Source organism: Capsicum annuum, chromosome 4 (genome assembly GCF_002878395.1).
Source record: "Capsicum annuum cultivar UCD-10X-F1 chromosome 4, UCD10Xv1.1, whole genome shotgun sequence".
Classification (NCBI taxonomy): Eukaryota; Viridiplantae; Streptophyta; class Magnoliopsida; order Solanales; family Solanaceae; genus Capsicum; species Capsicum annuum.
This window is the reverse complement of record NC_061114.1, coordinates 2,448,169-2,463,304: the sequence shown is the minus strand read 5'-3', so window position 1 is coordinate 2,463,304 and position 15,136 is coordinate 2,448,169. Positions and strand designations below refer to the sequence as shown.

General features: G+C 35.8%; 2 protein-coding genes across 2 annotated transcripts; both read left to right on the top strand.

The window, feature by feature from the left end:
- The first annotated feature begins 5,436 nt into the window (after positions 1-5,436).
- On the top strand, positions 5,437-7,621 carry LOC107869319 (receptor kinase-like protein Xa21). Its single transcript, XM_047411432.1, has 3 exons — positions 5,437-6,128; positions 6,220-6,362; positions 7,176-7,621. The coding sequence occupies exons 1-3, from the start codon at positions 5,437-5,439 to the stop codon at positions 7,619-7,621; spliced, it is 1,281 nt and encodes a 426-aa protein (XP_047267388.1).
- Positions 7,622-7,638: 17 nt separating this feature from the next.
- Positions 7,639-9,150, top strand: LOC107869320 (probable LRR receptor-like serine/threonine-protein kinase At3g47570). The gene is made up of 2 exons (XM_047410526.1): positions 7,639-8,698; positions 8,786-9,150. The coding sequence occupies exons 1-2, from the start codon at positions 7,648-7,650 to the stop codon at positions 9,079-9,081; spliced, it is 1,347 nt and encodes a 448-aa protein (XP_047266482.1). The 5' UTR covers positions 7,639-7,647; the 3' UTR covers positions 9,082-9,150.
- The last annotated feature ends 5,986 nt before the right edge of the window (positions 9,151-15,136 follow it).

Sequence of the window (15,136 nt, the reverse complement as noted above, 5' to 3'; positions counted from 1 at the left end):
GATATAGTTACATAAAAATTGGTGAGACGTCATAGTTTTATATCCTTATATAATTAATTTTAAGTGGTCCAATCCTAATTAGAAATTGAATAAAAATAATATATAAGCCATGCATGAAAGTTACAACTCACAAGTATTATGTATGTATAGTCTCTATCATTTCATTATATACTTAATTCAATGAATTGATTAATTCCAAAATTTTATTGTTCTTTTCTCTTTAATGAAATCTAAGAAGAAAGAATAAAATGAAGATGACATGGAATTTGTATAATATAGTCTAAGACCAGTTGGCATATATAAAAACAAAAGTAAATCCAATATATTTTTGATAAGTTAGATAACATGGGAGTATATATTTGTGTGGGAGTATAAAATAAATTAATGTATATATATATATATATATACATATATACATATATACATACATATATATATATGTATATGTTCATTGATTTCTTCATATATATTTTTATGTTATTTTAAAATCTTTAAATGAAAATTTTGACTCTACTATTAACCTAATCGTCATAGATCAAACTAATTTTTAATGGATCACAAAGTTGGGTGGATTCTTTTTAACGGATAAAAAAAAATAAAAAAATAAAAATTTAAATAAATTTAAAAAAATTTAAAAAATGACATGGATCTCTAATGTGCTGCCACGTGGCAAAACGGTTTTCTAAAAACTGGCTATTAAAAGTAATGGCATGGATGGGCTAGTTTTGTAAACGACGATGACATGAATGAGCCCAACTGTTAACAGATGGCATAAATGACTCATTTCTGATAGTTCAGTGACATATTTGAGCCTTTTCCCTTTTATATATTTGAGTCCATAAAAAAATACAACTCTGCACAATCAGAAATTTATAGAAAATTAAATTATGAACTTTAATAGAGAAAAATTATATAATATGTACATCCTTCTTAAGACTGATCAATAACAATAGGAAAAAGAAGTATATAGTAATTACTTTATTGAGTTGAAGGAACTGAATCTTGGGCTTAATAGTTTTAGTGGTTCACTCCCAATTGATTTCTCTTTCATTCAACAATCTATCAGGAAGCCTCCCGCCAAACATAGGTTCTATCTTACCCAACATTAAAGAGCTTTATCTGATGAACTTAACCAATCTTGTTGGAACAATTCCTCATTCCATCTCCAATTGTTCAGAATTTACTATTCTTGAGCTTTCTAACAACCAACTCACTGGCTTGATTCCCAATTCTCTTGGATATTTGACTCATCTACAGCATCTAAATTTAGGAGGAAACAATTTAACTAGTGACTCATCATTAAGCTTCCTGACTTCCTTAACCAATAGCCGAAATTTAACATTTCTTGATATATCTTTCAACCCTCTAAATGGCGTGCTTCCAACCTCCATGAAAAACCTTTCCACATCTCTTAGAGCATTTGTTGCCAACAGTAGTAAAATCCAAGGGCGAATTCCCAATGAGGTTGGGAACTTAAGCAGCTTATTATTCCTTTATCTTTCTGGAAACAACTTGATTGGATCTATTCCTACATCAATTGGAAACTTGAGAAAGCTTCAGCGCTTCAACTTGATTGTCAACAAACTTACAGGATTTGTTGGTGATCACATATGTAAATTGCATCTTCTGGGTGATATTTAATTGGATCAAAATCAACTTTCAGGATCTCTTCCTAATTATTTAGGGAATATTACTTTCCTTAGGGAGATACATCCGGGTTCCAATAAATTGAGTTGTAATATACCACCAAGCTTAGGGAACCTTCAAGATCTAGTGGTTCATGACTTATCGTCAAACAACATGGTAGGTTCTTTACCTCAAGAAATTGGAAATCTAAAGGCCGTAACAAAGATGGATCTGTCGATGAATCAATTCTCAAATGAAATTCCTAGAGAAATTGGAGGCTTGCAAAATTTGGTGCACCTTTCTCTGAGATACAACAAGTTGCAAGGTTCTATACCTGACTCAATGAGCAACATGACATTTTATATCCGGAAACATTCCTAAGTCTTTGGTTAAGCTTCAAAACTTGAAGTATTTCAATGTTTCTGTCAACAGATTGTATGGTGAAATACCCTTGGGAGGTCCTTTCAAGAACCTCTCAAGTCAGTTTTTCATCTACAATGAAGCATTGTGTGGTTCTTCAAGATTTAGTGTCCTGTCATGCCCCACTTCATCAAAGCACAGATCAAATAGGAAAAAATTGCTAGTTCTTTTTCTTTCGCTGGGAATTGCACTGGTAGTTGCTCCTAGCACCTTTATTTTTCACTGGATAAGGTACAGAAAAGGTAAAAGAGCTCCTCAACAAGATGATTCATTGTCTGCCATAACAAGAGAAAGAATTTCATACTATGAATTGATCCAAGCAACTGATGCGCTTAGCCATTTCTTTTAACTTAAAAGTGATAAAGGGAAAAAAAAATTATCACCCCTAAAATAATTCATGTGCAAATGACCCCTTGGAGGTGGATTATGTTGAGTTGAGCTAAAATCAGTCAATATGAAATCATTATTTTAAAGTTTAGCCTTAAAATTTTGGGCAAATTGAATGGGTCATCAACCAATTGGAAAATGTTTAGCCATTTTGAAGTATCTACTTCCAAGAAATTGTACAGCATATCACGAGCACTACCTGTACATTTGATTGTAAAATTATTGGATGACTCCTTTTCCAAGTCAAGCACTAATTATATTTCTTTCTTGGTCTGCCACTTAATATTTTTTTTCCAAGTCAAACACCAACTATATGTCATTCTTACAATGACATAGGCGGATTCCACATTAAAATTTTATAAATTTAATCTTTAAGGGGTCGTTTGGTGTCAGGGACAAGAAAATATAATCTTGGCATAACTTTTTAGTACCCCTTAATTCTTTGTTGGTTATAGAAGTGTGGAATAACTTATAACAGGATTATAGTTAGTACTGAAATAATATCCCTATCTTAGGGTGGTATAGTGATAATGGGATAACTTATACGAGATAAAATGTGTAAAATAACAAAATTACCCTCCTTAAACCCGCTTTTATATATTACTTTTCAAATTCATATATATTCCCATAATTTTTAATACCATTTCCTTCGCTACTTGTTATTTTTTGGTAATATATTTTTCTATTAAAGAATTATATTATAAATATATTTTTTATTTATGAATATATTATACGTTGAATTTGTTGCCTAATGCTTATGTTTATTTATAATTTGATTTTTCTTATAAAAATATTGACTCCACTACTTAATTACATATTTTTAATTAAATAGTCTTTTGTCACTTAAAAATTTAAATTTTATATATCAATTAAAACAAAGATAACTTTTAAACATTTTATAATATAAAAGTTATATGTGCTTAAACGAAGTGAGAAAAAACAAACTTAAAGGCTCAAATATGCCATTGAACTATCAGAAATGACCAACTATACCATCAGTTAAAAGTTCGGCTCATTCATGCCATCGCCATTACAAAAGCTCATCCATGTCATTTCTTTTGGAAAAATGCTCTATTTCCACCTTGAGGTATACGCAAAAAGGCTGAGACACATCCGAACTTTAGGAGAGTCCTATTACCCCTGGACTAATTAAAATTGAATTTTTGACAATCTTAATGCCTACGTGGCACACACGTGTGCCTACATGGACCCTTCAGTGTGTTGTGCCACATAGGCACTAACGTTGTTAAAAATACAGTTTTAATTAGTTCGGGTAATAAGATCCTCCTAAAGTTTAGGTGTATCTCAGCCTCTTCACATATAGTTCAAGGTGGAAATAGAGTATTTTCTCTTTCTTTTTAACGGTGGTTTTTCAAAAACTTTACCATGTGGCCTTTTATTAGAGGTCCACATCATTAATTAAAGTAAGAAAAAAGACTCAAATATTTCATTGAGCTATCAGAATGTCTCATTTGTGCCATCAGTTAAAAGTTTAACTCATTCATGCCATTACTTTTTAATGGTGAGTTTGCAAAAATAGCTTTGCCACGTGACCTTTTATTAGAGGTTCACGTCATTAATTAAAATAAATCAATATTTATTTTGAGATAACAAGAGAATCCTCCATGATAATAAATCAATCATGGAACAAGTCCATGAACGATAGAACATGTCTAGGAAACATGACACTTAAGAAAATTTCACAAAGAAAGTGTTTAAAAGCTATTTTGGCATAAAAACATTTAAAATAAGACAATTCAAACATGCTCTAAATGTTGTTTACTTTGTTAGAATTTATAAAAAAAAAAATATGTAAAAACATCATAAAAATTAAAAGTAAATTGTCCCATCGAGATATTAAACTGCAATAGAATAATTGTTCATTGCGTTATCTTTGATCGAGAATGTAAATAGTTTATCATGTTGTAACATATATATTACCTAAACATTAGTGACTGGAATCAATTATAGACTATGCTTATCACATAAAACTTCTCGATAGTAGAAGGTAACTTGGGAAGTATTTGGATTGATTAGAGGATTAACTTTGCCGCCAAATGTACGTTTATAAAATAGTTTTTTAGCTTAAGTGATTAAAAGCTTAAAATAAGTGTTTTTAAATTAAGCATATAAATGTTTGGATAGCACTGTTGAAATTGAAAAAAAGTTGTTGATGTGTCTGGTAAAAAAGTCATGTTAAACACTTTTTATTATCAAAATAACTTAAATGTCCTTAAAGTTGTGAACATCATAAATAATGTGAATTATTTATAATTTTTTATTCTTTAAAAAAAAGAGATAAGCATCCAGTACACCCTTGAATTATGACAAAAGTTGCAACGACACACTCCAACTTTACCGGGGTTCCCCCTGAAGTCAATTTTAGTGCATTTGTCACCCTTTTGTTTTGATGTGACACTTTTATTACATAAAATGGGGTCCATGTCAAAGATGCCACGTTAACTAAAAAGGTGTCACATCAGCTAAAAAAGATGACAAAAACACGCTAAAATTTAGTTCAATAGGTACTGGGACTCCATGAAGTTGGAGTGTGTCGTGACAAATTTGATCATAATTCAGGGTACTAAATGCTTTACTCAAAATAAATTTTTAAGCAAACCTCCGATGTAATGATGGGCTTCTTGAAAATAAAGCAAGACCTGGTTGAATTGCGCAAGTTTTTGGCTGATTGAAATGTGCAAGACTTGGTGAAATTAAAATTAATATGACCAATGGCGGAGCCCCACGTTTGTCGAAAAATACTTTGTGTAGGTAGGTAAAAATATTTTTTAATTATTGACACTCCTTGATTTTTTCATGAATTTACTTCTTTTTATTTTGAAATCACTTGATAAAAATTTTTACTCCGCCACTGAAGATAACATAAGGAATGAAGAAATGTAAATTCTTTTTTCAAAATCATGAAGACCAAAAGGAGACCTCATTGCTATTTAAAATCTCAAAACCACATGTTATAGAGCATACCTACTAAGTTTTGCAATAATGGAGAAAGCCTTCACATTTTATCTCTTAACACTCTTCTTGCTTATGGCTACTTCAGCCTTGACCCAAACCAACATTACTACTGATCAATTGGCTCTTCTGTCCTCAAAATCCCAAATTATTTCCTACCCCTCTCACCTCTTGAATAAAAATTGGACTTCCGCTGTTTCTGTTTGTCATTGGATTAGAGTCACTTGTGGTTCTAGTCACCAACGAGTGAATTCCTTGAATCTTTCTAATATGGCTCTTATAGGCAGGATTCCTCGTGAATTTGGAAACCTCTCATTTCTTGTTTCTCTCGACATGGGAAGCAACAATTTCCATGGAAATTTGCCTCAAGAGATGGTACACTTGCGTCGGCAAAAGTTTCTTGATTTAAGTTTCAACAGCTTCAGTGGGAAGGTTCTTTCTTGGTTTGGATTTTTACACCAACTTCAAGTTCTAAATCTTGGAGAAAATAGTTTCCCTGGTTCCATACCTTCTTCATTTTCTAATATTTCCAAATTTGAGATTTTAAATCTGAAATTCAATTCCATAGAGGGTCAAATCCCAAAAGTGATTGGAAGTCTTGTAAACCTTAGAGAATTAAACTTAAGGGGTAACATTCCTGAAGGGATCGACAATCTTCACAACATGAAAGTGCTATCCATACAAGCTAATCAACTTACGGGTTCTATACCATTCATTTACAGGCAATAGCTTATTAGGAAATCTCCCCAATGGTTTATGCAATAGTTTCCCAATACTCAAACGGCTTTATTTGTCTTTGAAAAAGCTTCACAGTCATATGCATACAAGCTTGTCAAATTATTCACAACTACAAGTATTGACTTTATCAGAAAATGATTTTGATGGACCAATACACAATGAAATTGGAAGATTGAGTAACTTGCAGCAATTGTATCTCGGATATAACCATATCACAGGTATGTTTTCATCTTATGAGTGCTTGTATCTAATTGCTTCGGAATTTTTCTTTATTACGCAGTAATTGCAGGGATAATTTCAGTTATTTAATAATTGAGGTATCTAAGTTTGGTGATATTAGTCATGGAGAGAAGCCAGATTAATGGTTCCGTTCAAATATATTTATCTTCTATACGTATTCCTTTTCTTTTTTCTTTTAATACTTTTGTATCACCAACAATATAAAAGTTAAAATATTAGTGGATTCTACCACGGGAGATTGACAACTTAAACAAGATGCAATTCTAATATCTTAACAAAATAGATTGAACCAACTCACTAGTAATCCACAATATGTGTTTCCAGGTGAAATACCCAAAGAGATAAGCAATCTCATTGAGTTGGAAAAACTTGATCTTCAGAGTAATAGATTCAGTGGTCCACTCCCAATGGATATCTTCAACATATCCGGGCTGAGAGTGATTGGTCTTACAAACAATAAACTATCTAGAAGCCTCCCACCAAACATGTGTTCTACCTTACCAAACATTGGAGCACTTTATCTGGGCTTAACCAATCTTGTTGGGACTATTCCTCATTCTATCTCCAATTGTTCAAAACTTACTCTTCTTGATCTCACAGGCAACAAACTCACTGGCTTGATTCCCAACTCACTTGGATATTTGACTCATCTACGGTTTTTAAATTAGGGGGAAACTATTTAACCAGCGACTCGTCATTAAGTTTCCTGACTTCCTTAACCAATTTTAGAAATTTAACATATCTTTCTGTATCCTTGAACCCACTAAATGGCATGCTTCTGGTCTCTGTAGGAAACTTTTCTACTTCTCTAATAAGATTTTACGCCAGCAATTGCAAAATCAGAGGGCGAATTCCAGATGAAGTTGGGTACTTAAGCAGCTTAATAGACCTTGATCTTACTGGAAACAACTTGATTGGATCGATTCCCACATCAATTGGCAACTTTAGTAACCTTCAGCGCTGCAGCTTTAGTAACAACACTCTTACAGGATTTATTAGAGATCATATATGTAAAGTGGAGCATTTGGGCACTATTTACTTGGGTCAAAATCAACTTTCAGGATCCCTTCCTAATTGTTTAGGGAACATTACTTCGCTTAGAGAGATACTACTTGGTTCCAATAAATTGAGTTCCAATATTCCATCAAGCTTATGGAATCTTGAGGATCTAATGGTTCTTGACTTATCATCAAACAATATGGTTGGTTCATTACCTCCAGGAATTGGGAACCTGTAAAGGCTGCGATATTGATAGATCTGTCAATGAATCAATTCTCAAATGGAATTCCTAGAGAAATTGGAGGCTTGCAAAATCTGGAAAACCTTTCTTCGAGACACAACAAGTTACAAGGAGCTATACCTGACTCAATGATCTACATGGTAGGTTTGGAATTCCTAGACCTTTCTCATAACAATATATCTGGAATCATTCCTAAGTCTTTGGAGAAACTTCTAAAATTGAAGTATTTCAATGTTTCTGTCAACAAATTGTATGGTGAAATACCTTCGGGGGGTCCTTTCAAGAAACTTTCGAGTCAGGTTTTCATTCACAGTGAAGCATTGTGTGGTTCTTCAAGATTTAGTGTCCCGCCATGCCCCACTTCATCAAAGCACAAATCAAATAGGAAAAAATTGCTAGTTCTATTTCTTTTGCTGGGACTTGCAATTTTGTTTGTTCCAATCATATTTGCGTTTTTATGGATAAGGTATAGAAGAGGTAAAAGAGTTCCTCAACAAGCAGATTCATTTTCTACCGTAACACGAGAAAGAATTTCATACTATGAACTGCTCCAAGCAACGGATGACCTTAGTGAGAGTAATCTGATTGGTTTTGGAAGTTTTGGCTCTGTTTACAAAGGTTTTCTCAGAAGTGGGACTGCCATTGCAGTTAAAGTGTTCAACCTGCAACTGGATGCAGCATTTAGGAGTTTTGATACGGAATGTGAAGTTTTGTGTAGTCTTCGCCACAGGAATCTCGTTAAATTCATTACTAGTTGTTCCAATCTTGATTTCAAGGCTTTAGTGCTCGAGCATATGCCTAATGGAAGTCATGAGAAGCATTTGTATTCGCACAACTACTTCTTAGACATCAGGCAGAGACTAAGCATAATGATAGATGTGGCATGTGCATTGGAATATCTCCATCATGGGTGTTCGTCGCCTGTGATTCACTGTGATCTGAAGCTGAGTAATGTCTTGCTGGATGAGGATATGGTTTCCCACCTCAGCGACTTTGGAATTTCAAAATTGCTTGGTGAAGATCAGGGTGATTTGTACACTAAAACCTTAGCAACATTGGGGTATATTACGCCAGGTACGTCTCTTAGTTTTGCTGATTATTCCTTTCCTTTTTTCCCACCTAGAAAGTATGTTGCATCTTAAATGGATTGTTCGACTGTAGAGTATGGACTGGAAGGACTAGTGTCAACAAAGTGTGACGTTTATAGTTATGGGGTCATGTTGCTGGAAACATTTACCAGGAGAAAGCCTAATGAGTTTGAGGGAGATCTTAGCTTGAAGCAATGGGTGAGTTATTCACTTCCAGATGCTGTAATGGACATCGTAGATGCCAACTTGGAAACCCAAATGGGTAGTCGCTTACAGAAGGAGCTAGATGTTGTGGCATCTGTAACGCCCCACAATTCGGGCTACAATATAGACCATGATTTCGATGCGTTGCTAATCCCAAAGCCATAAAATCCCATGCCAATACGGCATATTAATTATTGCGTAGCATGTGAATCCACTCAAGCTTGAATTTAGACCATAGAGGTCCTTCAACTCAAGGACGAGTTGAAACTATTTCGGTCGACTAAGTTTTAGTGGAAGTTGTAAAGTCTGTCAGCTTCCATCGACCATAACTCTCTGTATATGTCGAATTATGAATCCTACTATGTGTCAAATGATAGGTATTTGAGTTATCTTTCCAACGATACCAATTTCGCTAAAATCCGACACCCGAGCAAGAAGTTATGGCCCTTCAAAGTGATAAGCGTCGCCTAACCAATCGCCCATGACCACTGGAAAGCATAGGCAATAGCCTAGGCGGCGTGCCTATGTAAACATAGGCGATAGCCTAGGCAGCACCTATGTGAACATAGGCAACCGGATGGGCGGCGCCTATGTAAGGAATTCTGGTGATTTAAACACTCCGTGTTGAGGACAAAGTGGTCCTTTTCCACCCTTACTTAGCCCTAAAACACGAGATTTAGTTTCAAGGACCCCAAAATACATATTCTTTCATCAAAAGTGCTTAATATTCTCCTTAGGGTTTCAAAATAAAAACCCAAATAGTTCAAGATTTGACCGTAGGTTTTCAACGATAATTACATATTTGGAATCACCAATCCGCAAGCTTCAAGAAACATCTATTATCCTTGGAAATAGAGGTACGTGGGGTTATCCAAAAATCTCATGGGTGTAGTTTTATGAACATGCATGCTTTTAAATGGGGGTTTTCAATCAAATGCTAATATCTTGCTTTCAACATGATTTCTAAGTCATTTTCTTTGTGTCATGGGAATTGTTTGCCTATATACTTCAATGGTTGAAACCATGCATATGTGATTTGAGATTTTCCATGGAAGTTTGATAAATATGAATGATAAATTGTTTTCAAATTCCCATGATAATGTTTTGATACTCCATATTATATTGTGATCAACAAAAGAGAGCATGAATTTGAAATAAATATTGTTCACCACTTGTAAATGATGAAGCACCTTGGTTTTTACATGATTATGCATATGTGGATGTGATATTGATGAATTGCAAGTCTGGTATGACGATACCCTACAAAATATGACATGTAATTGAATAAGATGAAATTTGAATGCATTGATTTTACATGATAAAGGTGAATGCCCAAAGGAGGCGTTTGAGACACAAGGGCTCATCGCTGGAAAAACGTGTTTGCCGACACAGAATATTGGTACCAGGCTGAGTGATCTTGTGTACTTGACTTCATGTCATTCCCAAATTGGGACTATAGGTAGGAGCCTGAGCCAAGTGATCTTGGGCACTACCATTGGGTCGAGACCCCATGCTGTGTGATCTTGTGTGTCTCTCCCTCACTTATACTCTAATCTCGGCGGCAACCGAGGTTTGATAGTTGGTGTAAATTATGTAGGGTATTCCACCTAGCTCAGTTGCATTTTATTATTGTTAAGGAAAAACTATTGCATTACATCCATGTGCTTTCAAATGATTTGATACAAAATTGCTTTATAATGGCTCTCAACTACATTTTGCAAAAATATTATTTTTTCTTTGATATCTCTACGTGCCAGTACTTTTGTGCTGACCCCCTCCCCTCTCCAACCTCTCAGGTTCAGAGGCCCAGTCTAGGGGTCAAGAGAATCAGTAGATCATTTAGACATCATTCAGACAGAGTTGCAGAGACAAGTGGTGATCCTTCTATGTTTCGGAAGGTCTTATGTCCTGCAGTCCTTTTATCTTATATTCAGTTTTGGGTGTCTGCTGGGGCCTTGTCCCAGTTTTCAGATAGACATTGATTCAGTCATGTAGTAGAGATTTCGTAGACGGTTTTAGAGATGTTAATTTAGATTGTGGGACACTATTCCCATTTTCGTTTTCATATGATTCTTGACCATGTTTCCATTATATTTTGTTTCTTCCTCATTACTTTGATCATATGAATTATGTGCATGATTATCAGACAGATAGGGGTGTTTTGGGCCTCCATGGTTTGAAATGCTCGTCACAGCTAGGCCCTGGTTCGGGTCATGACAAACTTGGTATTGAAGCGCGGTTCATGGTCCCAGGGTATGCAAAATCGCGTCAGGTAGAGAATTGTTTATGGGTGTGTAGCATGCCACACTTATAAGTAGGAGGCTGCTAGGCATTTAGGAAATGTTTCCCTTCTTTGTGATTTAGTTCGTGCTTCAGAGTCTGAACTTTCCTCTAATCAATGATCACTTGTGTTTTAGAAACACAGTTATGCCTCCACGTCGTATCGTCGATCAGAATGCTCAAGCAGATGAGGTCCGTCCCACCCATGGGATGTGGACCCATAACAGGGCTCACACTCCAAAATTTGTCCCTACTCTGGGAGTCCCTCCAATCCTGACCTGTCTACCTCGGGCTCCGCAGACTAATGCCAACCGTCCCCCAACTGCTCAGGGAGATATTTCAAATGTAGAATTCAGACGGTCTATTCATAGCTGACACAGTTAGTAGCTATCCAGGCTCAACTATCGGAAGATGTTGGGTCTGCATCTGTTACATCTGAGGCTACTAGAGTCGGACATTTCATAAAGATGAATTCACTGGCACCAAGGTTGAGGAAGATCCACAGGAGTTTGTGGATGAGATAGAAAAGATCTTTAAGGTGATACATGTGGATGAGGTTGAAGGGGTGGAGCTAGAAACCAATCAGCTCAAGGATGTTGCGAATCAGTGGTATGCCGACTGGGAAGATGAAAAAGGTGAAAGTGCTGAGCCCACAATTTAGGGCAAATTTGTGAAAGCTTTCCTTGATCGATTTTTTCCTCTGGAGTTGGGGATGCCAAAGCGGAAGAGTTTATGAATCTAAAGCAGGGCAGTATGAGTGTCTAGAGTACACCTTGAAGTTTAATAAACTAGTCTGCTATGCACCAGAGTTGACTAGTAATATGAGGGCCCGGATGAGGAAATTTGCATTCGACCTTGCTGATGACCTGGTACTTGAGTGCCAGGGGGCTATGTTGAATAAGGAGTTAGACTTTGCTCGACTGACCGTTCATATGCATCAAGTGGAAGAGAAGAAGAAAAAGATTTCTGAATCTAAAGAAAGACAGATAGTCTAAGAGTGCTAGATCTGCGGACCAGCACCAGAGTCAGCTGCAGAGTGGTAACTGGGGTAATAAGTGGTCAAAGAAGAAGAAGTTTTGGAATAATGCACAGTCAGCAGCCAGCGCCCTAGCACCCAGACCACCGATAGACAGACAAACTCAGAGTTTTTAGACTCCTCATGGGTCCAATGCTCTAGGTACAAAGTCTCAGGGCAGTGTGGCCAAGCAACGTCGTACTCATCCGCGGTGTGAGGTTTGCGGAAGGAATCATCTAGGGAAGTGTTGGTTTGAGGGTAGAAACTGCTATAGCTATGGGAAATTGGGTCACCTTCAGAGAGATTGTCCATCTGTTGGAGTAAATGCGGGGGTGTAATACCCCGGGAAATTTTTCGTTGAAATTTTGTGCGTAAATGTGTTGGGTTCTATCTTCTAGAATTAATTATAAATTTTCAGTGTAGAATGTCTTAGATTATGACCCACCATTGCGTAGAGTATCAAATAATCTTTCCAACGATATGTGGATTATCCAAAATGGACACCCGAGCGACGAGTTATGAACATTTTGATCGAATCGTGAATAGTAGTGAACAGTAAAACGTGCAGGAAAAAGTACTGAGACCGGACGTATTTTTGCTCCAACTTTAAATGTTCATAACTCCTTGTACATAATTATCCGCATGATCTACTATATATCAACGGAAAGTTCTGCGAGTCCTCTTTCAAATGAAATTGGTTTCATCCAATTGGTCTATTGGAGCAAAAAGTTATGGTCGATCTACTTCAGCCTATCAAAAGAAAATTTTTGGGTCAATTTCAAACAATCATAACTCCTCGTACACAATGATCTGGGTGAAATACTATATATCAACGGAAATATACGAGAGTCCTCTTTCTAATGAAATTGGTTTCATCAAATTTGGATATCGGAGTAAAACGTTATGGTTGATCTACTTCAGACTATCAAAATAGTCCACCAAAGGACAGATTTGAGATTTTTTTTGATTTTTAGGGGCATTTTGGTCATTTCCCCTCACCCAAAATCTTTCTAAACCCTATATTAAAGCCTATTAGAAGCATTATATGTTATATTTCATCAAAATCACTCAAAATGAAAACCCTAAGTTCCTACATCCAACTTCAAGAACCTCCAAAGTTCACCATTAATTCTGCAAATTTATTCAAGATTCCAAGTTCCTAGTTCAAGAACTCCAAGAACCATCATTCAAAGGCACAATTAATATCTCAAAAATGAGTATCGATATAAAGTTCATCATTCAAGGTATGTGGGGTTTTTCAACAAGAACTCTCTTTCGTTCTTGTGCCCTAAAGTAATTTTCTTTACAAAGGCATGATTTTTATTGATTTTTACAAATTTGAAGCATGAACCCATATCTTATGATGATTATTATGAAATCTTGATATTTATGATTTTGAAAGATGAATTTACATGTGTGGAGATATAAAGCATGAATCTTGAACGATATTTATCATGATTTTGATATTTGGGTCGTGAATCCCCATTGGAAATTGTATTTTTTTTTTGAGAAAGTGTGTGTTATAAGCACGTTGATGTTGAATATTTGAAATATTTTGAATGATTTGACCTTTCGGTCTTAATGGAGTTGTTTTGAACTCGAGTGTGAAAGAAATCCACAACTTGGTTGATTTTGAGAGATGGGAAGCATGATGGCTCCCGATGTATATTTATATATTACTTAAATTGTTTTGTTGTGGATTGTCTTTGAAATGATCTGAGCTAAGTCCGGAAGAAATCTTTAGCACCGAGTGGGAGGTATAAAGCGACCTTACTTCCCTAGAACTACGTGCCCTCATAGGAGTGAGCCTGAGGCTGATTTATATAGTGATCACTAGTTTGTGTGGATTTGATATCGATAGTCCTACTCCGATGGCAAGGATAGGACGGCTCTCCCCAACATGGGTTGTACGTTGGACTCCATGTAGCTCACATGGTTTATGCCGGTTATAGGATCTCCCAGTGAGTGTGTTTCCTTGTATCTATGATGAATGGTAAAGTGATTTGAAAGAGGAATTGTGAAATTTATTCTTTCAAAAGATTTAAATGATATTTACATTATGAGAATTGATATTCTTGATGAATTGAAAGTGATTGACAAATTATATGATGACTTACATGTGTTATTGTACTTATTTCATCCTCTCATGATTATGATGATTTTCTTCGGGATATGTGAGTCTTTCATACATCTTGCATATTTCTTATAAATATTTATGATGATGATATTTATACAACTGCATACACCCCTATATACTCGGTTCCTTTCCATGGTACTGACCCACATCTTCGGACGTGGGCTGTATTTTCTCGGAATGTAGGTTCAGGTGCTCAGTTCCAGGTTTGACAATGATTCTTTGGGCACTCTGTTCTACATCCTCTATTGTGGTGAGTCCTCATGTTCTGAGGATGTGATGTCTGATGTTGTTTTCACAGAATTATTTATATTTGATAACTGAGTATGAGTCAGTTGGGGCATGTCTCAATGGCTCACTGGTTTTATTGATTTTCTTAGAGGCTTGTCAGACTAGTGTAGATGTTGGGAGTTGAATAATAAGTCATATTTTGTTATCTTTCTAAAATTCTTTTATTCTTGGATGATGATTACTCTATTGATATTTGAGGGTTATTTATGGAAACTCCGTTGATTTGTGTTGAACTGAATGAAAATGGCTCAAAGGGTTAGTTTGGAGCTACTCATAGCCTCAAGCACCGTGTGATGCTCTAGGACCCATTTTCCGGGGCGTTACAAACTTAGTATCAGAGCCTAAGGTTTTAAGGTATCCTAGGGAGTCTGACAAGCCGCGTTAACTAGATTCTTGATCATCGGTGTGTAGCGCGCCACATCTATGAGCAAGAGGCTACAAGACATTTTAGGAAAAAGTGTGATTCTTTCTTTCAGAATTCTATTGTACTTAAAGTGTCT